The 15,992-nt window shown below is 40.8% G+C and overlaps 1 protein-coding gene across 6 annotated transcripts in view; it reads right to left on the bottom strand.

Annotated features, from left to right (window-relative positions):
• FAM13A (family with sequence similarity 13 member A) overlaps positions 1 to 15,992 on the bottom strand; it is a 134,714-nt gene that overhangs the window by 114,263 nt on the left and 4,459 nt on the right. For all 6 annotated transcript variants that reach the window (XM_052776524.1, XM_052776486.1, XM_052776495.1 and 3 more), the window contains exons 3-4: positions 14,339 to 14,548; positions 4,907 to 5,087 (exon numbers count right to left, since the gene is read on the bottom strand). In XM_052776524.1, coding sequence (XP_052632484.1) covers positions 4,907 to 5,087; positions 14,339 to 14,548 — 391 coding nt within the window. The remainder of the gene's footprint in view (positions 1 to 4,906; positions 5,088 to 14,338; positions 14,549 to 15,992) is intronic.

Here is a 15,992-nt window from a genome sequence, read left to right as displayed (position 1 = left end):
TGTGAAACTGCTCCTCCACGTCAATTCTGGGTGTACGCTTTCTTGCCAATCCTCAATCAAGATCAGAAGAACAAATATTTTCAACCCAGAGCAGTAACTTATTTTCATGGAGTTTTTCCAACCAAAACCCAAAACAAAATACAAACAAAAAACCCACCAAGCAACCCAAAACACAGAGCATTTCCTATTGAAATATTCACTATTTCATTCAAGAGATGAAATTGGAAATATTATAACACCTGACACTGAACACATCATAAAAGAGAAACTTTCTCAACTGAAAATTTAGGGGGTGGGTGTTCACTAGGAGAACAGAAGACTTGAGAAGGAATTTGGCCAGAACACCCCTCCACTTATGAAGAGAGCAATGCATCCATAGCAATCTTCAGTTTATTTTACATATAGGCCATTCAATGGACTCCAGATGACAAAGCTGAGTACACAACAGAAAATAAACAGGACAAGAAAACATAAAAATATATCACAGAAAGGCTCGGCTATATAGTCCCTTATGCACTTCCTAAAGAGGAGGCAAGCATGAGTATTTAATATGATTAGAGATGAGAACATTTATGGCCTTCTTGTATTATGCTTCATGCTTTAAACTTGCATCATAGGGTGAAGCATACTGAATTTTTATGAAAAACAACTCCTTTACCCTGCTGGCAAATGCAGTATTTAGAATCTATACAAACCTTGTCAGAAAGGTTATACTGCATGCTCCGATTTGCAATACTGAATGTTAGAACAACAATTTTCAGTAGTCACTTTGACCCCAATCCTGGACAGACATTTGTTTTTAAGACTGATGCAGGTTTGGGACTGCACTGCCTGAAAACAAAGTCTATTCACATAATGTTTCAAAGGCCAGTATTACTCACTGAGGAGTTCTAGTTCAGCCCCTCTGCTTTCACTTCAGCTTCATATACCCAATCTGTGTAGGCTCCAAGGCTGCTAGAAACCAAGACATTCACGCAGAACTTTAGATCAGATTTTAATTCTTACGAATTCAGCAACACATTGGAAATCTTTCTGATTCTCTGAAATACCTACAGCTACCCTACAGACAATCTACATTTTCTCCATACCATACCTAAAGACTATCTACCTTTTCTCCATATCTAATGCTTTCTTGTACAACCCTTCAGGTAACTTCCGTTACGTAGTCATCATACAGAAATAACTTCACCTAACTCTAGCATTTTAACTGGATACCTGCATTTGCCAGACACTTTGGGGGGATGGAGCAATCCCTCACAACATGCTTCATCTCTGCTGGAATGAAACACAGTCAGGTTAGTGAGGGCTTCAATGATGGAGACCACACAGATCATTCTTTGAGAGCGAGCTGCAAAAAAGGGTGCAAATGGATCCTCTGCTTACTCTGTAACTGGTAGATCTCATGTCTCTTATCATCCCAACCGAAGGACAGGGTGAGTGCAGCAACCCCTCTGATACCCAGGTCCAAAAGAGCAGAGAGGAGGAGAGAAAACCTAGCTAGTCCTCTCCTTCCTCTTCAGCACAACCTGTGAGAGCCGAGCAGAGACACACAGCAGGCCATAACTAAGGCTACGGCTCTACAGGAGCTGAAATTCAGGTCAATGGACAATAACTTCCTCCAAAAGTAACCACACTGCAAGTGTTAATACTCCACACAGATTAGCCCAGTGACAGAAGAGACAACTATTTATGTTCCTATACCTTCATGCTTGTTGTTCCTCAAGGGCTGTATTTCTCTGTATACTTGACCTTTGGCTTCCATCACAATAAATCTGAACAACCCAAGTTGAAAGAAAACAGTGCACTAAATCTCAAACCATCACATTTTCCTTTTTTGAGCTGTTTGACCTTGCCCTTTACATTTTCCTATATCTTACATCACACTTCATTACAAGGAATGCAAATAGCCATTTTCTCCCCTCTTCTATTCATTAGAAATACAGAAAGCACAAGATAACCTTTCATTAGAAAAGCACCAGTGCAGTTTGTCAAACAGCAAGTAAGGAAGCAGGGGAAGTAGTGGATAAGATAAAAGTAATAAGGGTTGAAAGTTTAGGAGATGAGATAAATTACAGAGAATGTGACTTAGAAAAATAGGATGAGATTGAGCGAATTAAAATGAAGTCTAAATGTCTGGAAAGTGGCCCAACAGTGAGATTTATTCAATTGTTAAATAGCTTCAGTTATGGAGTAGGAGATAATATGTTTGAATAGCTAAAATGTCACTAAAAATACCTTGTGGAAAGTAATCCTTCACTATCAGGAGATGGGCTTTATCTTCTCTGACACTGTGCATTAACTACACAGACTCCAACGTTGATTTTAGACATGAGTGTGAATTTCTGACAGAAAAATCTCAGATCTTCCTGCTTCAGCAGTGTAATTGCTGACAAGCTGGATGCTAAGCCTTCTTTCCTTGTCCCAGAGAAACACCCCATACACAACAGAGAGAGGAGTGTTTGCTTCAACCACCTGCTGATACTTAATTACTGCAGCTAGTCTCTCCAGGGGCTGCCTGTAGCCGATAATAAGACAGGCCTTGCCAAGCAGGCTTCAGCCAGCCTTACTCCAGAGCTCTGAATTGCGTTCTGAGAATCCCTGGCTGCTTGGCCAACCAACTGGCTAAGTCCAATGCCTGAAGTTCAGTGCTGCAAGTTCTTTCCTCCTCCTATCAAATCTTTGTTGATACAGATGGTCACAGTTTCAGCAATTTAAGACTGCATCCATTAACACAGCAGAAAAGGGTATTTGAACTGTTGCTCACAATCTTTGCGTCTGGACCATAATCCTGAACTACCTTGAAAAGATCAAGATCTGATGAAATACATGGCTGAAACCAGATGGTGAAACTTAGTTTAAATAAAAATCTACATCCATAATTCTGATGTATTTGGGTCTTCTAAAAAATGCATTAGTGATTTGTTAAGTGTCAAGCCTTGCTTTCACAGCCTCTTTTGCTACATAAGCATTTATTTCAATGTGTGTCACAACTGCAGGGCTGGCTGCATTCATATACAGCCACAAGAGCCCTTGTGTTTTCTTTCACCTCCAGCGAACTCTGCCTTTCTCAGTCTTCTGCAATGGAATGATGCGATTCCGCCCCTCTTACACACAGGCCCTGTAGCTTACAAAAATTGTTACGTCTTTTCTACGCCATCTTAGGAGTAGAGATCAGTTGAGGCAACAACTATGCAGCTTTTAAGAAGTATGCTTTGGTTTAACCTTAGGAATGCCAATTGCAATTCCAAACTGCAACTCTGCATTCTACACCAAAAAGTATGCAGAGTTAATTTTTAAACTTTCCTGAACCAACTGATGAGTAAACTAAAAATTATTCTAATAGACACTTGGGAGTTTGAGTCATAGAGATTTAGCCATTGCACTCAGATTCTTCTAATTTATTTTGTTTGTTCTTAACTCTACTAATACATTTAGAAATTCCCAAACTGCCCATACAAATGTAATCTTTAAAAATTGTTTTGCTTTTCCTTGTCAGAAATTTGCAGTATTGTGCTTTCATTAACTCTTACATTCATGTGTTCCTGTGCATACTACTGTCTTTTGAGTTTTCTTTCTTTTGGAGAAGACAATTCTTTTCAAAGTATGCTTTATGTTCTCATAGTAACACAGCAAATGGCTTGAATCCTGACATATTCACCTTCATCATCCATGAGCAACATCTTAAGATGAAACAGCAGTGTAGTTACAAGGACAAGCTTTGGTTTAAACATCTCATCTCTGCATATTCTCTCCCTAATCAATGGAAAAAGGTATGCACCTTTAAAAAGAGAACAGGCAGCATCTAGCCTAAAAATGTGGAACTGGCTCAATACAAGGAACCTAATTTCTGTTTTCTCTCTATAAAGAAGTTTACTTCTTTCCACTGGCTACAGAGGAAGCCTAGGGAGATAGTCTCATTAGGCAATTAATCTAATCTAAGTCTCATTAGGCAACTCAGTATTATTCCAGGGCAAAATATGACAAAGACCAATACAAATCTGACATTTGCTACAAGGAACTCGCTTGTCTCTTTTTGCTGATATCACGTATCTTTCAAGACTGATGACTGAACTGAACTCCCTACATGTCTCCCATGTATTAGATCTTGGATGCATCGTGGGTGTATTGCAGACAAGATCGAGGTGAAGATGCTAACGGTACACTGCATCACAGTGACTCAACAGAAATATTCTCGCTGAATTGTGTTCTTGCACCTGTAAAGAACTGCTCTTGCTACTGCTGCAAGCTCCACTAGCATGTACAACATGTTGTCTTCACCACAAGCACCAAGGGACTGAGCCCAAGGAAAGAAACTAGTAAAACTAGTGAGTCCAGTAAGAAGTCTCAAGAGACCAGTGGAACCCCATAACCTCCAGAGCAGTTTCTGAATATACTAGAAGGATAAAGAGCCCAGAATCATCAGCATCTTGAGGACAGAACCAGATCACAAGGCCAAATTTGCAGAGAGTATGCAGTATCCATCTCTAGAAATTATACAGCACCTCAGTGCTGCATAAGAGTCCTTTTCCCCCAGGTATCCTTTCTCAAAGCCTTCTGCAGAGAAGCATCCATATTATCTGATGGCAAAGGAAGAGAGCTGTACAAGCACAAGTCTCCTTGCACTTACACAGTCTGAAGGCCTTTCATTGTTATACTCCTGCTCTGCTGTTGACATAGCAATAGAAAACTGACCAAATGTTTAGCAAAATAGCAAGAGGAGATGGGAGAGCAACTCAACTCCCATTCAGCTCAAATAATAGCTTTAGCACTAAAATTTACCACAAAGCCCTAATCATTGCCTCTGTTTGATCACCCTGACAAATTACGGTTCTGAACTACATTTCTGGCCATCTGCTCCATTACACTCTCCATCAACATATGGTGAAAAGCGAAAATCCCAACTTACTGAAAGCAGTTTGGTCCAAATACAGTGGCAAGATTGCAAAGGTTCATCCTGTTCTCTACATGATGTTCAGCAACCTTTATCAGGAACTGGCACAGATACTTCAGCAGGCAGTAATGAGCATCAGGCAGTTCTTTAAGGAGTTCTTTCAAGTTACTTTCCTTCTGCATGTCATTTCTAGCGTCTAGGAAAAACAAGAAGAAAAAACATATACGGTTTTCTACATTGCTGCCAATTTACTTACATGGGTGAGCAAGCAGTGGGACCTAAAATTTAGTCTTATTTCTGTTCAGAGCCACAGAATCTTCCAAACCCCTCAGTTTTCCTCAGGGAACCCGTACCTTTCTCCTGAGGCTCACCTTGGCCACCACTGGCACTGTTTCATGCTCACCTTTACGATGTAACTGTTTTCCTGAACAGAATCAGCAGTGGTCATAGCTAACAGCATTCGAGCATGTTTGTTCCCACCCAGTACATAGCTATATCTGCTTTAACTCCAGCTCTACCAAATCTCCTGTTTCCACGCTTCTGGATGTTCTCTCTGCTTCCCAAACCCCACCTCATACTCTTAGTTTCCCCTCCCATGAAAACCTTCAAAAAGAAGAAAGCAAGAACAGTAAAACAAGGAGTCTCCTAAAATGCAGGTGTTAGAATAACAGTACTACAGTACTTTCTGTGAGTACATTTTATGAAAAGCTCAATTTTGTGTCTTTTGTCAGAGTCACAACTCTGTACTAAGTCTTAGGTGAGGAGTCCTGCTTACAGAGAAAAGGCTGTTCAGGGCAGTGTTAAGACTCCATAATGAGCCAAAACTTGGCCTAATGTTAGAGAATAGCCTGGTTATACTGTACAATCTTCTAGAATTTAAGTATGAATAAAAGTTTCCCATACTGAACTGAATAATATCAAAAGTATGACTAAGGTCAATTTTCTTTCATCCAGGTCTTTCTTGGTTTTTGTTTGTTTTGGTTTTTTTTTAAAAGCAAAAACTACATGAACTTCACAGATGCTGTGTTTATACAGACCCAGGCAGTGAACACAAGCTTGGCCTCACACACAGCTTCTACTTAATTGTGTTCTGCTTCTGGAATTGAACTCAAAACCTGGAAAATTCTTTGCTCCCTTCTTCTACCCCAGAAACACTTTCCAAAAAGTAATTTGTACACACCAAAATCTTGGGTTTATATATTAATAACAGCAAAATTTTGAGAACAATTCAGTATTTGCTTCCCTTTATGTCAAAACAGGATGCCTTAATGCTTGGAAATACTCATTTCTACTCTCCATCAAAATGAAATTTCACTGAACTCTCACATATGCTGAGTTCTTGGGGTTTTGCGCAAGAGCATTTTCAGACAGAAGACCTCAGGCTCTAAAGGTTTTCCTCACCGATCTAATTATAAGCAGTGTCCATTAACATGAGGGCAACTGCATTTCTAGTACTTTTTTTCTTTATCATCCTTATAGGTTGATGGTGTTAATGCTGTAAGACTGTTGTTGGGTAATTGATCTTTCCTCAGAGATGTACTTAAAGGTTTAAAAACAGTTCTAGTGTTTGGAAGGATGTCTTTATTCCGCAAAGCCAAAGTGAGCTCACACTAAAAGCTAACCCTCCCTGTTCTCTGTAACAGATTGCCTCATCCCAAAGTAGCTGCTGGCTTACCATTGGAATACAGACATCCTCCCCATGCTTAGGGTAACAAGGTATTTTTTCATTCAGAGAATGTTATGATCCTTAGCAAGGAGATGCACCCAGCATTCAATCAAAACCAAACCTTGCTCAGGAGGAAAAACAAAAAAAGAGGGGGACAAACAAAAAAAAGAGGGGGGAAAAGAGAAAAGCTTTGAACGTAGTGTAAGGTATGTACAAACGCTTCAGAAGTTTCATCTTCATTTTTTCTTTTCATTTCCGAGAAATATTCCAGGGCTGGATTGCACAGTATTCCAGGGGTAGAGTGCTTTGAAAAGTGGTTAGCTGTGTAAATTAGCAGTCTGTATAAAAATATCTGAAAGTGACAACCATTAAGTCACAATATGATTTCTGTTTTATAACCAGACGTTTTTGTGGCTAATAAACAGGATATATCCTGCATGTAGTTTGGGAAACAAATGAGTTTTGTATGTGTGTACTTGCCACTTCATACAGTTGAATTCGCGCAATTTCATCTGCTTCCAAGCTTAGGTTTCCTGCCTTACATGACGTGCATAATACAGTACATGGCAATAGAAACCTTTTTAAGTTTTATACGCAAGAAGAATTCATTTTTATGTATCTGTTTTGGCACCACAGACTGAATATGAATTCTTTCACAACAGCAGGCCAAAGTTTAAAATGCCAGTTAAATTACAGGACCAAACATTTCAACCAACTCATTACTTACATCCTTTTCTTCTGCAGCTAAGAAATTAGCTCCTTCAGAAAAGTCAAATATCAAATATGCATGAAGCAGATGAGCAAAAATCTTACTTGCTTATTTATCGCAAGTATTTCTTTCAAAATTTTTTTAAAGCTATACAGAATAAAAACAATCCTGACTTCACTACTATGAATCAGCTTGGTAACAGTAAGAAATCCGATTTATTATTTTTATTTCTGCAGCAAAATTTCAGGATGCTTCTGAAGTCTGTATTAAATGGAGTAACAATAAAGAATTTAATTGGATTTGTATTTGCACTGATCAAAGTGGACTGGACAGTCTCTGACTTGATTACTAATTATCTTTTCATGAAGCTTAAAGAAAAACAAAACACAACTAATTTCCACATAGCCAGAACATTACAATTCACCTCCTAACATACTTCCCTTTAGATAACAAAACAACTAGCACATAGTGTTTTCTACTATAAATTGCTTGCAGTTATGATAAGGAAAGCCAAAGCCATCTCTTAGAAAAAACACACCTCTTCCACCACCATCACCCCACCACCTAATTAGGGAATGCCCTTGAGAACTAATTGCCTCTGAGCCTCCCACTGGGGCTTTAGATTGACAGGTAGTTTTCCATTTACTGAAGGATTTTCCACCCCTTCCAAACTATAAAGTTGCTAATAATCTCCACAAAATATTCTGAAACACAGGTTTGCACTCTGACAACAAACAGAACTATTGGCCTCATGGCATCAGTTGTATTTGGTGGGTAGGATGTCCCTGTTCATTAACCATGATATATTACGTGGTGTGGATCAACATCAGAGATGCTTATCGCTGGGCACAGCCAAACCTTTCATTTCTGTACTTTCAAGAACGGAGACAAATATCAGATCATAAGATCTTGAGAAATTACCCTAACTGAAGGGCACAGAGACACTGAACAACATGAGGCAGCAAAACCCATTTACTGAGCCATGAAATTCCTTGTCCTTGTGAAATGGGAAAAAGAAAATATGGCTTTCCTCCCTCAACTTCTTTTCCAGTGAAAAAGCAAGGGAAGGAACTCAAGCCCTTCTCCCAATACAATCCAAAAATCAAAACTAGTTTAATTCTCCTGCTGCTGACATTTATTTAATGGATTTCAGCTTTATTTTTAAAAAGTACTATTACAATTAATGGTGAATTTAGAAACTGACATGCATACACAGTATTCCATGCACTCTGTACATTTTTCAGGACAAGTGTACCTCTGCTATCCATGACCGTATTACTTCAAATAAAACAGCTTTTCAACTAGAGAGCAAAAATAGTCTTGAGTCACATCAACCAATTGCTTGGAGCGTTCCTCCTCCTTTTGTCCACCTGCTACACAATTTTTCAATTTGCTTCAAAGTCAATCACTAAGGTTTACTCAGCTGGTACTGACCATCAGAGAAAACATTAGAGCACCAGAGCTGTTTATGCTACCATGCAGACAAGCATCAAGTGTACCAAAGCCCTAAGCTTATGTACATGCCTAATTTTGTGAAGTACAAGCTGTCCCGTGGAAGTCAAGACTACCAAGTGCAGTCTTTTTTATTCAGTCAGATTAAAGAGGGTGGCACGAAGCTAAGCATATGCTTTGGTCTCTGCAGCATCCTGAGACGAGACAAACGAGCTTGTCATTAACAGGAACAGCAGAGTGCCAGATTTTCAAAGGCAATTCAGGAACCTATATTCAAGCACTATTTCCAGATATGTCCAGCTACCAACACACTTGTGATTTTCAAGCACAGCACATGAATATCTTTTGAAAATTTTGCCCAATGGAGCAGAGAGAAGGAGAAAGGAGTAAAAGAAGAATGAAGGCTAAGGGGAAGGTGCTTTCAAGGCAGAATCAAAGGCATTCACTTTTTTATTTCGGGAGCCTGCCAGAAGCCATGTGAAGCAGACAGCACCCCAGCAGAGGTCTGCGAGAGAAGCCTAGCTAGATGAGCAGCCAGAAAGGGCTTGAAACCAGGGATGAGATGGTGGTTTCTGGGCTGAGGAAGGGAACAAAACCAGCAGCCTCAGGCCACGTCTGGGCTCAGCAGCCAGAGGACACAGAGCACAGTGTGACACAGGCAGAGGGCCAAGGAAGCCAGCAAGGGCAGTGTGGCACCTCAGAACTGAGCTAGGGACTTTCTACTGTGGGACAAGTCAAGGAGACAACTGAAAAGGACAGGCAGTCTCTCTAAAAATGTTAATTAGCTAGAAACAGGAGCCTCAACAGTGTAGGAGGCACAGACATATTTGCAAGGGTGTTTTCAGTCTCATTTAATTTCAGTATACACCCACAGATCACAAGAAGAGGGACATATTTTCCAGTGGTTCATCCTATTTCTGAACATATTGAGTTTCTCTGACATGCTACAGACACGATCTAATTCTGCAATCCATCCCTTTTCATGCTACTCCTTCCCCCTGCAGAACATGCTGCCTGAACATCACTAAAGGTATGGATGCCTGTAGACAGGTGTGTGTAATTGCTTTGTTCATGTCTCAAATGGTCTGACCCCAAACAACTCCAGCCTGGAAGCACTGAAACTGTATCAGCATAGTGCCATGCCCTAGCTAATTATCTCTGCTGTGAGGCAAGTAAGAGAGTCTAAGGCTCAGTGTCATGCTACCACGTCTGCATAGCTTTCAGCTGCCTTGCATACTACAAGCTTGGAGAGCAGACAGAAAAGCTTGCATCTGTCTGCAGCTATCAACGCGCCCTAGGAAGTCAATATTCGACACATAGGCACCAGGTTGTACATTGCAGTACCACTGCGCCCACGGGGCTGTTGGAGGAATCAAAGCATTTCTTTCCACCTCCACAATCTATGGGAAGTGGGACTCCGGTCTCTCTCTGACAAGAAGCAATCTGCTTCAGACAAGATCCCGTCCCAGAGGAAAAAAAAAAAAAAAAAAAAAATCACACCTTGCTGCCATCAGTAGCAGAAATGCTGGAGGTCCTTATCATAAGAAGGTTGTTATCACAACCCAGCTTGAGACCCCTCACGCTGCATCATTATGGCACTTTGCGGAGCTGTATTTATGCTTCATTCCAACATAGTGGGATCAGAGCACTCTCACTTCTTTTGCAGCTCTGCTGAGTGTCATCATCTGCACAAGAAATTCAGTTCCAGGAGTTTTTACTGCATAACAAACATTTTCTGCATGTGGAAACCAGAAGTTATTTCTCTAGTTTGGAACTAGTCCTGATAACACAAAAATTACAATAAAAGCAAAAAGAAAAGGTTAAAAAGATGCCACAAGAGCCTGGACAACCACAGACATCTAGTGAATCTTATTTGCTGCACTGCTGCAGTTACTGTGGTTAAAGGGTCAGCTCTCATCTATTCATTTTCACACTCATTTATTCATTTTCACAGCCACTGTTCAGGTTGAAATTGGACCTCTCAAATCCCCCAACACAACCTATATTTTTGGTTCTGCTTGTTCATGTAACTCAAACAGCTGCTGGCTAGTAAGCACTCCCTAACCTGACCTGCTGATCCAGAAGGGATCTGTTCTTTCTCCTCCACTACCTCCCATCCCTCCCCCTGAAACTAGCAGGGCTGTTGACAGGCACCAGACAAAACCTTGCCAGCCATGGCAGGTTGTGAGCAGGAGGAGGTATGTGAGCTAGAACTCACATATAGCTGCTGCCCACTGAAAAATATAAATTGTCAAGGATTGAGCATTGTCAAGAAGCCAGAGTGATCAAATAGCATTCAACTTAATTAGACCGAGTACCAAAGGAAGACAGGACCCCACATTTCACTGTACCCCCTGCTGGAGGAGGGAATGCAACAACGACAAAAAAGAAATTCACGTAAGGAAAAAGCTTTCAGTATGCTAAAAAGGAAAAGTACAATAGCAATCTGTCTTGCTGAAAGCAAGTGACCTGTGAAAGGGTATAAGAGCTGTGCATACAGTTCCTAGTATGTACAAATGTCTTAAGAGTCAGTGATCATGATATAAAAGATAAGGAATGAAAAACCAGAAGGAATAAACAAGCTCAAGCAGGGATTGCTGTATGGGAGCTGCTGATTTCTTCCAGCTGAGGTTTCTGAAAGAAACTTTCACCACTCTGTAAGCGCGGCCCATTTTGCACGGGCAGGCACAGCTCTGCTCTGCAGCGAAGTCTCAGTCACAAAAGAGATTGTGATGGACATTTTTTACCCCAGGACTCCCTGCAAGGAGCAGCCTTCATATTTGTCAGGCGCTGGGGGAGGCTGGCCAATGCAAAGATCACTATCAGTGTGTCCCTGGCCTGCACTTGCTACACACATCTCCAATCAACATCATTTACAGAGGGAGGCCCTCCTCAGTTCCCACTGCCACTGCCCTTCTCCAAGGGCAGAGAGAGAACATCAGGACACACCAAATGGCCTTTAGGAAACGCTACATGATGTTTTCTGGAACTGAATAGTCTTGGCATTATGCTGAATATTTATATAAACAGCAATGCGTCAGGATTTGGGGGCAGCACGCAGATCTCCGTTTCACACGACATTGCACAGGCTGCAGACAGCATGCCAAACCAGCTGCACGGACTTCCTTAACTACCAATGGGTCAGGTTCTCTCTTGTTCGTAAAAAGGCAGACTATTTACTCTTTCGTTTGGTAGCAAAGTCTATATGCGGAATTAAAAAGGGTTACAGCTACAGGTAAAATTTGTAATTTTCAGCCCAGCTATTTTTAACTAGACAAATTGCTCCCTAGCAATTTTTATAGGAAGTAAAGTAATTGTGTGTTATTCTCAGGCCAAGATCTCAGCTGGCTTAAAAAAATGCCGATACCAATCCCTGAAAATATTCCAAAGGAACACTAACAGAATCCCCCCAAAACATTTCCCATGCAAAGCTTCAACAGGAGGGAATACAGAGGTTGTAACAGAGCTTGTAACTGCCTTCACTGTAGACATGCAGCTAAGTGGCTCCAGATTCAAAGTTATTTTTTAATAACCTGTTGGCCCAGAAACAGCTTGACCTACTTTCTTCATAGTTTACAAAAAGAACACCCATGCACGCACCCTCTTGGTACCATTTTGCAACGAATACCCTTGTACATACTTTGATAAGTGAATAGATAACTCCTCTAATCCTGCATAGCTGGTTGATCATTTAACTGTAAACAAAGGCCCATCTACCACTTAAGCTAATCTGAACCCGATGAAAGTCATCAGTGTCTTTCATAGCAACTCATTTACGCTGCATTTTCTAGGGCATGAAAAAACCCTCAGTTTTCTTCAAACTTTACAAAAGCCTTCTGCCCACCATAACAGCCAACTGTCATTTTTCAGATAGGATTTTTTTTTCCTAATCAAAACTATAATGGGACTATAACTGGAGCTTATTGTGCAATACAGGCAAACTTAGCTATGAGGACACATCACGCTTGGACTGACTTTTGCAGAACTGGGTTCATAAGTTATACCAGTAACTTTTTTTTGAAACAAGAAAGCTTGGTGGGTAAACCTGCTAAGTAAGGATATTTATCGCATTTCCATAGAAAGTACTGGGGGAATTTTGCATTTCCTGTGGGAAGCAGGAATGAATGAAACTTTCCACAAACAGCACTGTTCACAAAGCACATCAGTAGTCCCTGGTGCAATACACCAATATGACCTTTGTGGGGACAGGGATGTAGAACAGCAAAGGTGTGACAAAATTTCCATTTAAACAGTGATTTATGAGAAAGAACATAATTAAATACAGCTCATGAGTCAGACCTAGTGAAATCTAAAAGACCCCAAAAAAAGCACAGCTATGACCAGAAAAAAGGGACTTTCCAAAACAATGGCACCTTCCTACACAACACTTCCTGAACCCTATCCTTGGGCCCCAGACAACTTTACTAAATGAGGAAGGTATTTTACACAGCCCACATACAACCTGAATACAGCTGAAATGCCTGCACTCAGGGGAAGGCACAGAGCTCTCCTCTAGTCTGTACATCCCCAAACAGGAAAGAAAGGAAAAACACAGTCGTGTTCTCCGTCCTCCAGGCAACGGCTAAACTTCACCTCCACTGCAGGCAAGAAAAGCAGAAGAGAGACCCTCAGGACAAGAGTGTGAGAACTTTGCACCGTCTTCCACTAGGGATGCCATGTCAGAGCACACATTCCTCCTCTGCATCATGCATCGCATTTGCCCGCTTTACTGTAAAGAGCACACCTCTAGGAACATTTACCCACTCACTTTGCAGCTTCTTAGGAAAAGAGCAAGAAGAGGCATCGACTGCCTGCAGCAAGAGAAGAGAACTGCCACTGACCTACACGGTCAAGGAACAGGGCCAACCACCACCTACTCCATGTAACAACAAGGACTGTCTGATACAGATTACTTAGACTGAGAAATCATTTGACAGAGAGTTGTGCAACTTTCAACCTTCTAAAGCAGAAGTGATGTTCTTTCCTATGGTTCATCCACCACTTGAAGGTGGGGGGGGGAGCGGGGGGAGTGGGGTGGGCGTGGGGAAGAAAGAAAGAAAAAAAGAAGTCTTCCAGGTTGTATGCTATGGTGAGGAATAAAAAGTAAAGTCTGCTGTTACTTGCAAACTGGCTCATTTTTTGTTGGGGAATCACATCACTTAGAAAGTAGGAACTTAGACAATATATGCTTTGGGCCCAATGGATATTCAATTCAATTAGCCGATGAAGTTATAACTTTTCAGAGTCCATTAGAATGAAATTGTCAGAAATCACCCTAGCAAAAGAGAAGCAAATCTGTGTCCTAAAGAGACTGCAACTACTGTCTACAAGGTTGTTCAAAGAAACCAGCTGATCATTTCCATTTATATTCAGCAGATATAACTGGATTAGAAAATCATAAATAGTCTAGACTTTACCAAACACACATGAAACAATTTTCTGTCTCTTCTAACAGAACTGCGCAGCTGTGAGCACTCTGGGAGCAGGTGAGAGCTAAAGTCAAAGGAAATGCAGAATGAAGTAGGCAAACTAAGAAACAGAGTATTGGTTATGCTCACTGCATAACCAATTATCCAGAAAGAAAGCGCATTGGAGGATGGAGATTTTACCTCTCACTTACCCTGGTAAAGCTGAATGAACCTGGGATGTAAGGCAGAGGTGATAATCCCATCTGGCAGCTCTCTCAAAAATAATTTCAACAGACTGGCCGCTGAGTACACATCACCATCTTTAACAAGTTCCACCTCTTCTCCACGCTCGTATTGCAGACGCAACTGTTCTACCATTTTCATGCTGCCGTTTACCCTGAAGAGGCCTTCCTGCGTCATACCTGTAATTATATATTGCATATGAAATTGATCTGAACTAAGACATCCCACTAATATGATGAAACAGATATCCTAGTGTGAATAATACACTTGCAGTAATACAATGGAGGGCAATTAATACAACATAGTTTAAAAAAAACCCCACTGTTTTCCCTTCAGAAACCCCCTCTAGTCAAGTAATTGGATTATGATAATTAACAAACACTAGTGACCAGATCTTGAGGCCTGGGATACTCTTTGAGAACCCACAAAACTCAGTGGCATTGCTGTAACCTCAAACCATGCAGAAATCAATTGAGACAGACGCATTTTGCATTGGTATATTTCAACAGAAAAGGATCCAGATTCTACAAAACAGTTCTGTTGTTTCACTTTTGCAAGTAGCCTGTTACCTTGAGTGGGACTCTGCCAAATTCACACATGTGACTACTTCCAGCTTCACGTTTTAGCGTAACAGCTTCTTACCTGTGAGCATCACGAAGCACAAACATCTGAGTATGTGCTGATTGCAGCACTAACTCCATAATGAGGTCTGCAACTTTATGACAGCAGAAAATCTCAGTGAGCAAATGTATATTTGGGACAGCATGAAGCCCAAAGTATTTCACAAAGAAAAAGAAGATGTATCAATTACTTCAGGCCAGACACCCCACACCCAGTTAAGGAGATGCAGAAAGAAGGTTTCCCTGAAGGAAGACAGATGAATCATACTGTATCAAACATCACTTTCTAGGCATATGCTGAGATTCAAAACCTTCAGTAAAGTGCCTAAAGGTGAACTCAGTAAATTAATCTTTCTCTAGAACACTTTCACCACAAAAATTCTGACTTTTCTGTGTCCATAAACCTGCTTATTCTCCTTCAGAAGCATAACACTGAAAGGATCAAAGTATATATGGTTTTCATCAGTTCAGAGTAGACATCACAAAACAGCAATCTGACAGAATGCTTCCAGTCCAAGAAATCAATACTGATGCAGCGGAATTTGCAGAGAAAAATAATCTTTTATTGGACTAGAAGACAAACTGATCTGGTAAGGCAAAAAAAGAAATGGACAAGCACTCAAGCATTTTACTTGACTAATATAAGATACTGCTTACAGATCTTGTATTCCTGTATTCACAACAAAACGCGTTCTTATGTGGCATGCTATACTGCCATCTTGGGGGCAGCAGAAAACACCACATCTCAATAATGATTTTCATTTCTGCAGCACTAAGTGAGCAAAGGACACAGTCCCCACGCAGACAGAACTTCCTTTCCTCTTCCTCAAGTCATTTATGGAAATAAAGAGAGGCTAGAACGTACTGGTAACAGTAATCAGATACTACTAAATTCAGCATAGGAAAACTTGGCTTCATCTATAAATTTGAAAATAGGCAGCTTAATGCAAACTTAGTTCAAGGATGTAGCTACCCAACAGTCGGCTCAGCTTTTTCGAATGGG

The sequence above is a fragment of the Harpia harpyja genome, chromosome 2 (genome assembly GCF_026419915.1).
Source record: "Harpia harpyja isolate bHarHar1 chromosome 2, bHarHar1 primary haplotype, whole genome shotgun sequence".
NCBI classification, from domain to species: Eukaryota; Metazoa; Chordata; class Aves; order Accipitriformes; family Accipitridae; genus Harpia; species Harpia harpyja.
The sequence above is the reverse complement of the archived record's forward strand: the minus strand, read 5'-3'. Positions and strand labels throughout refer to the sequence as shown.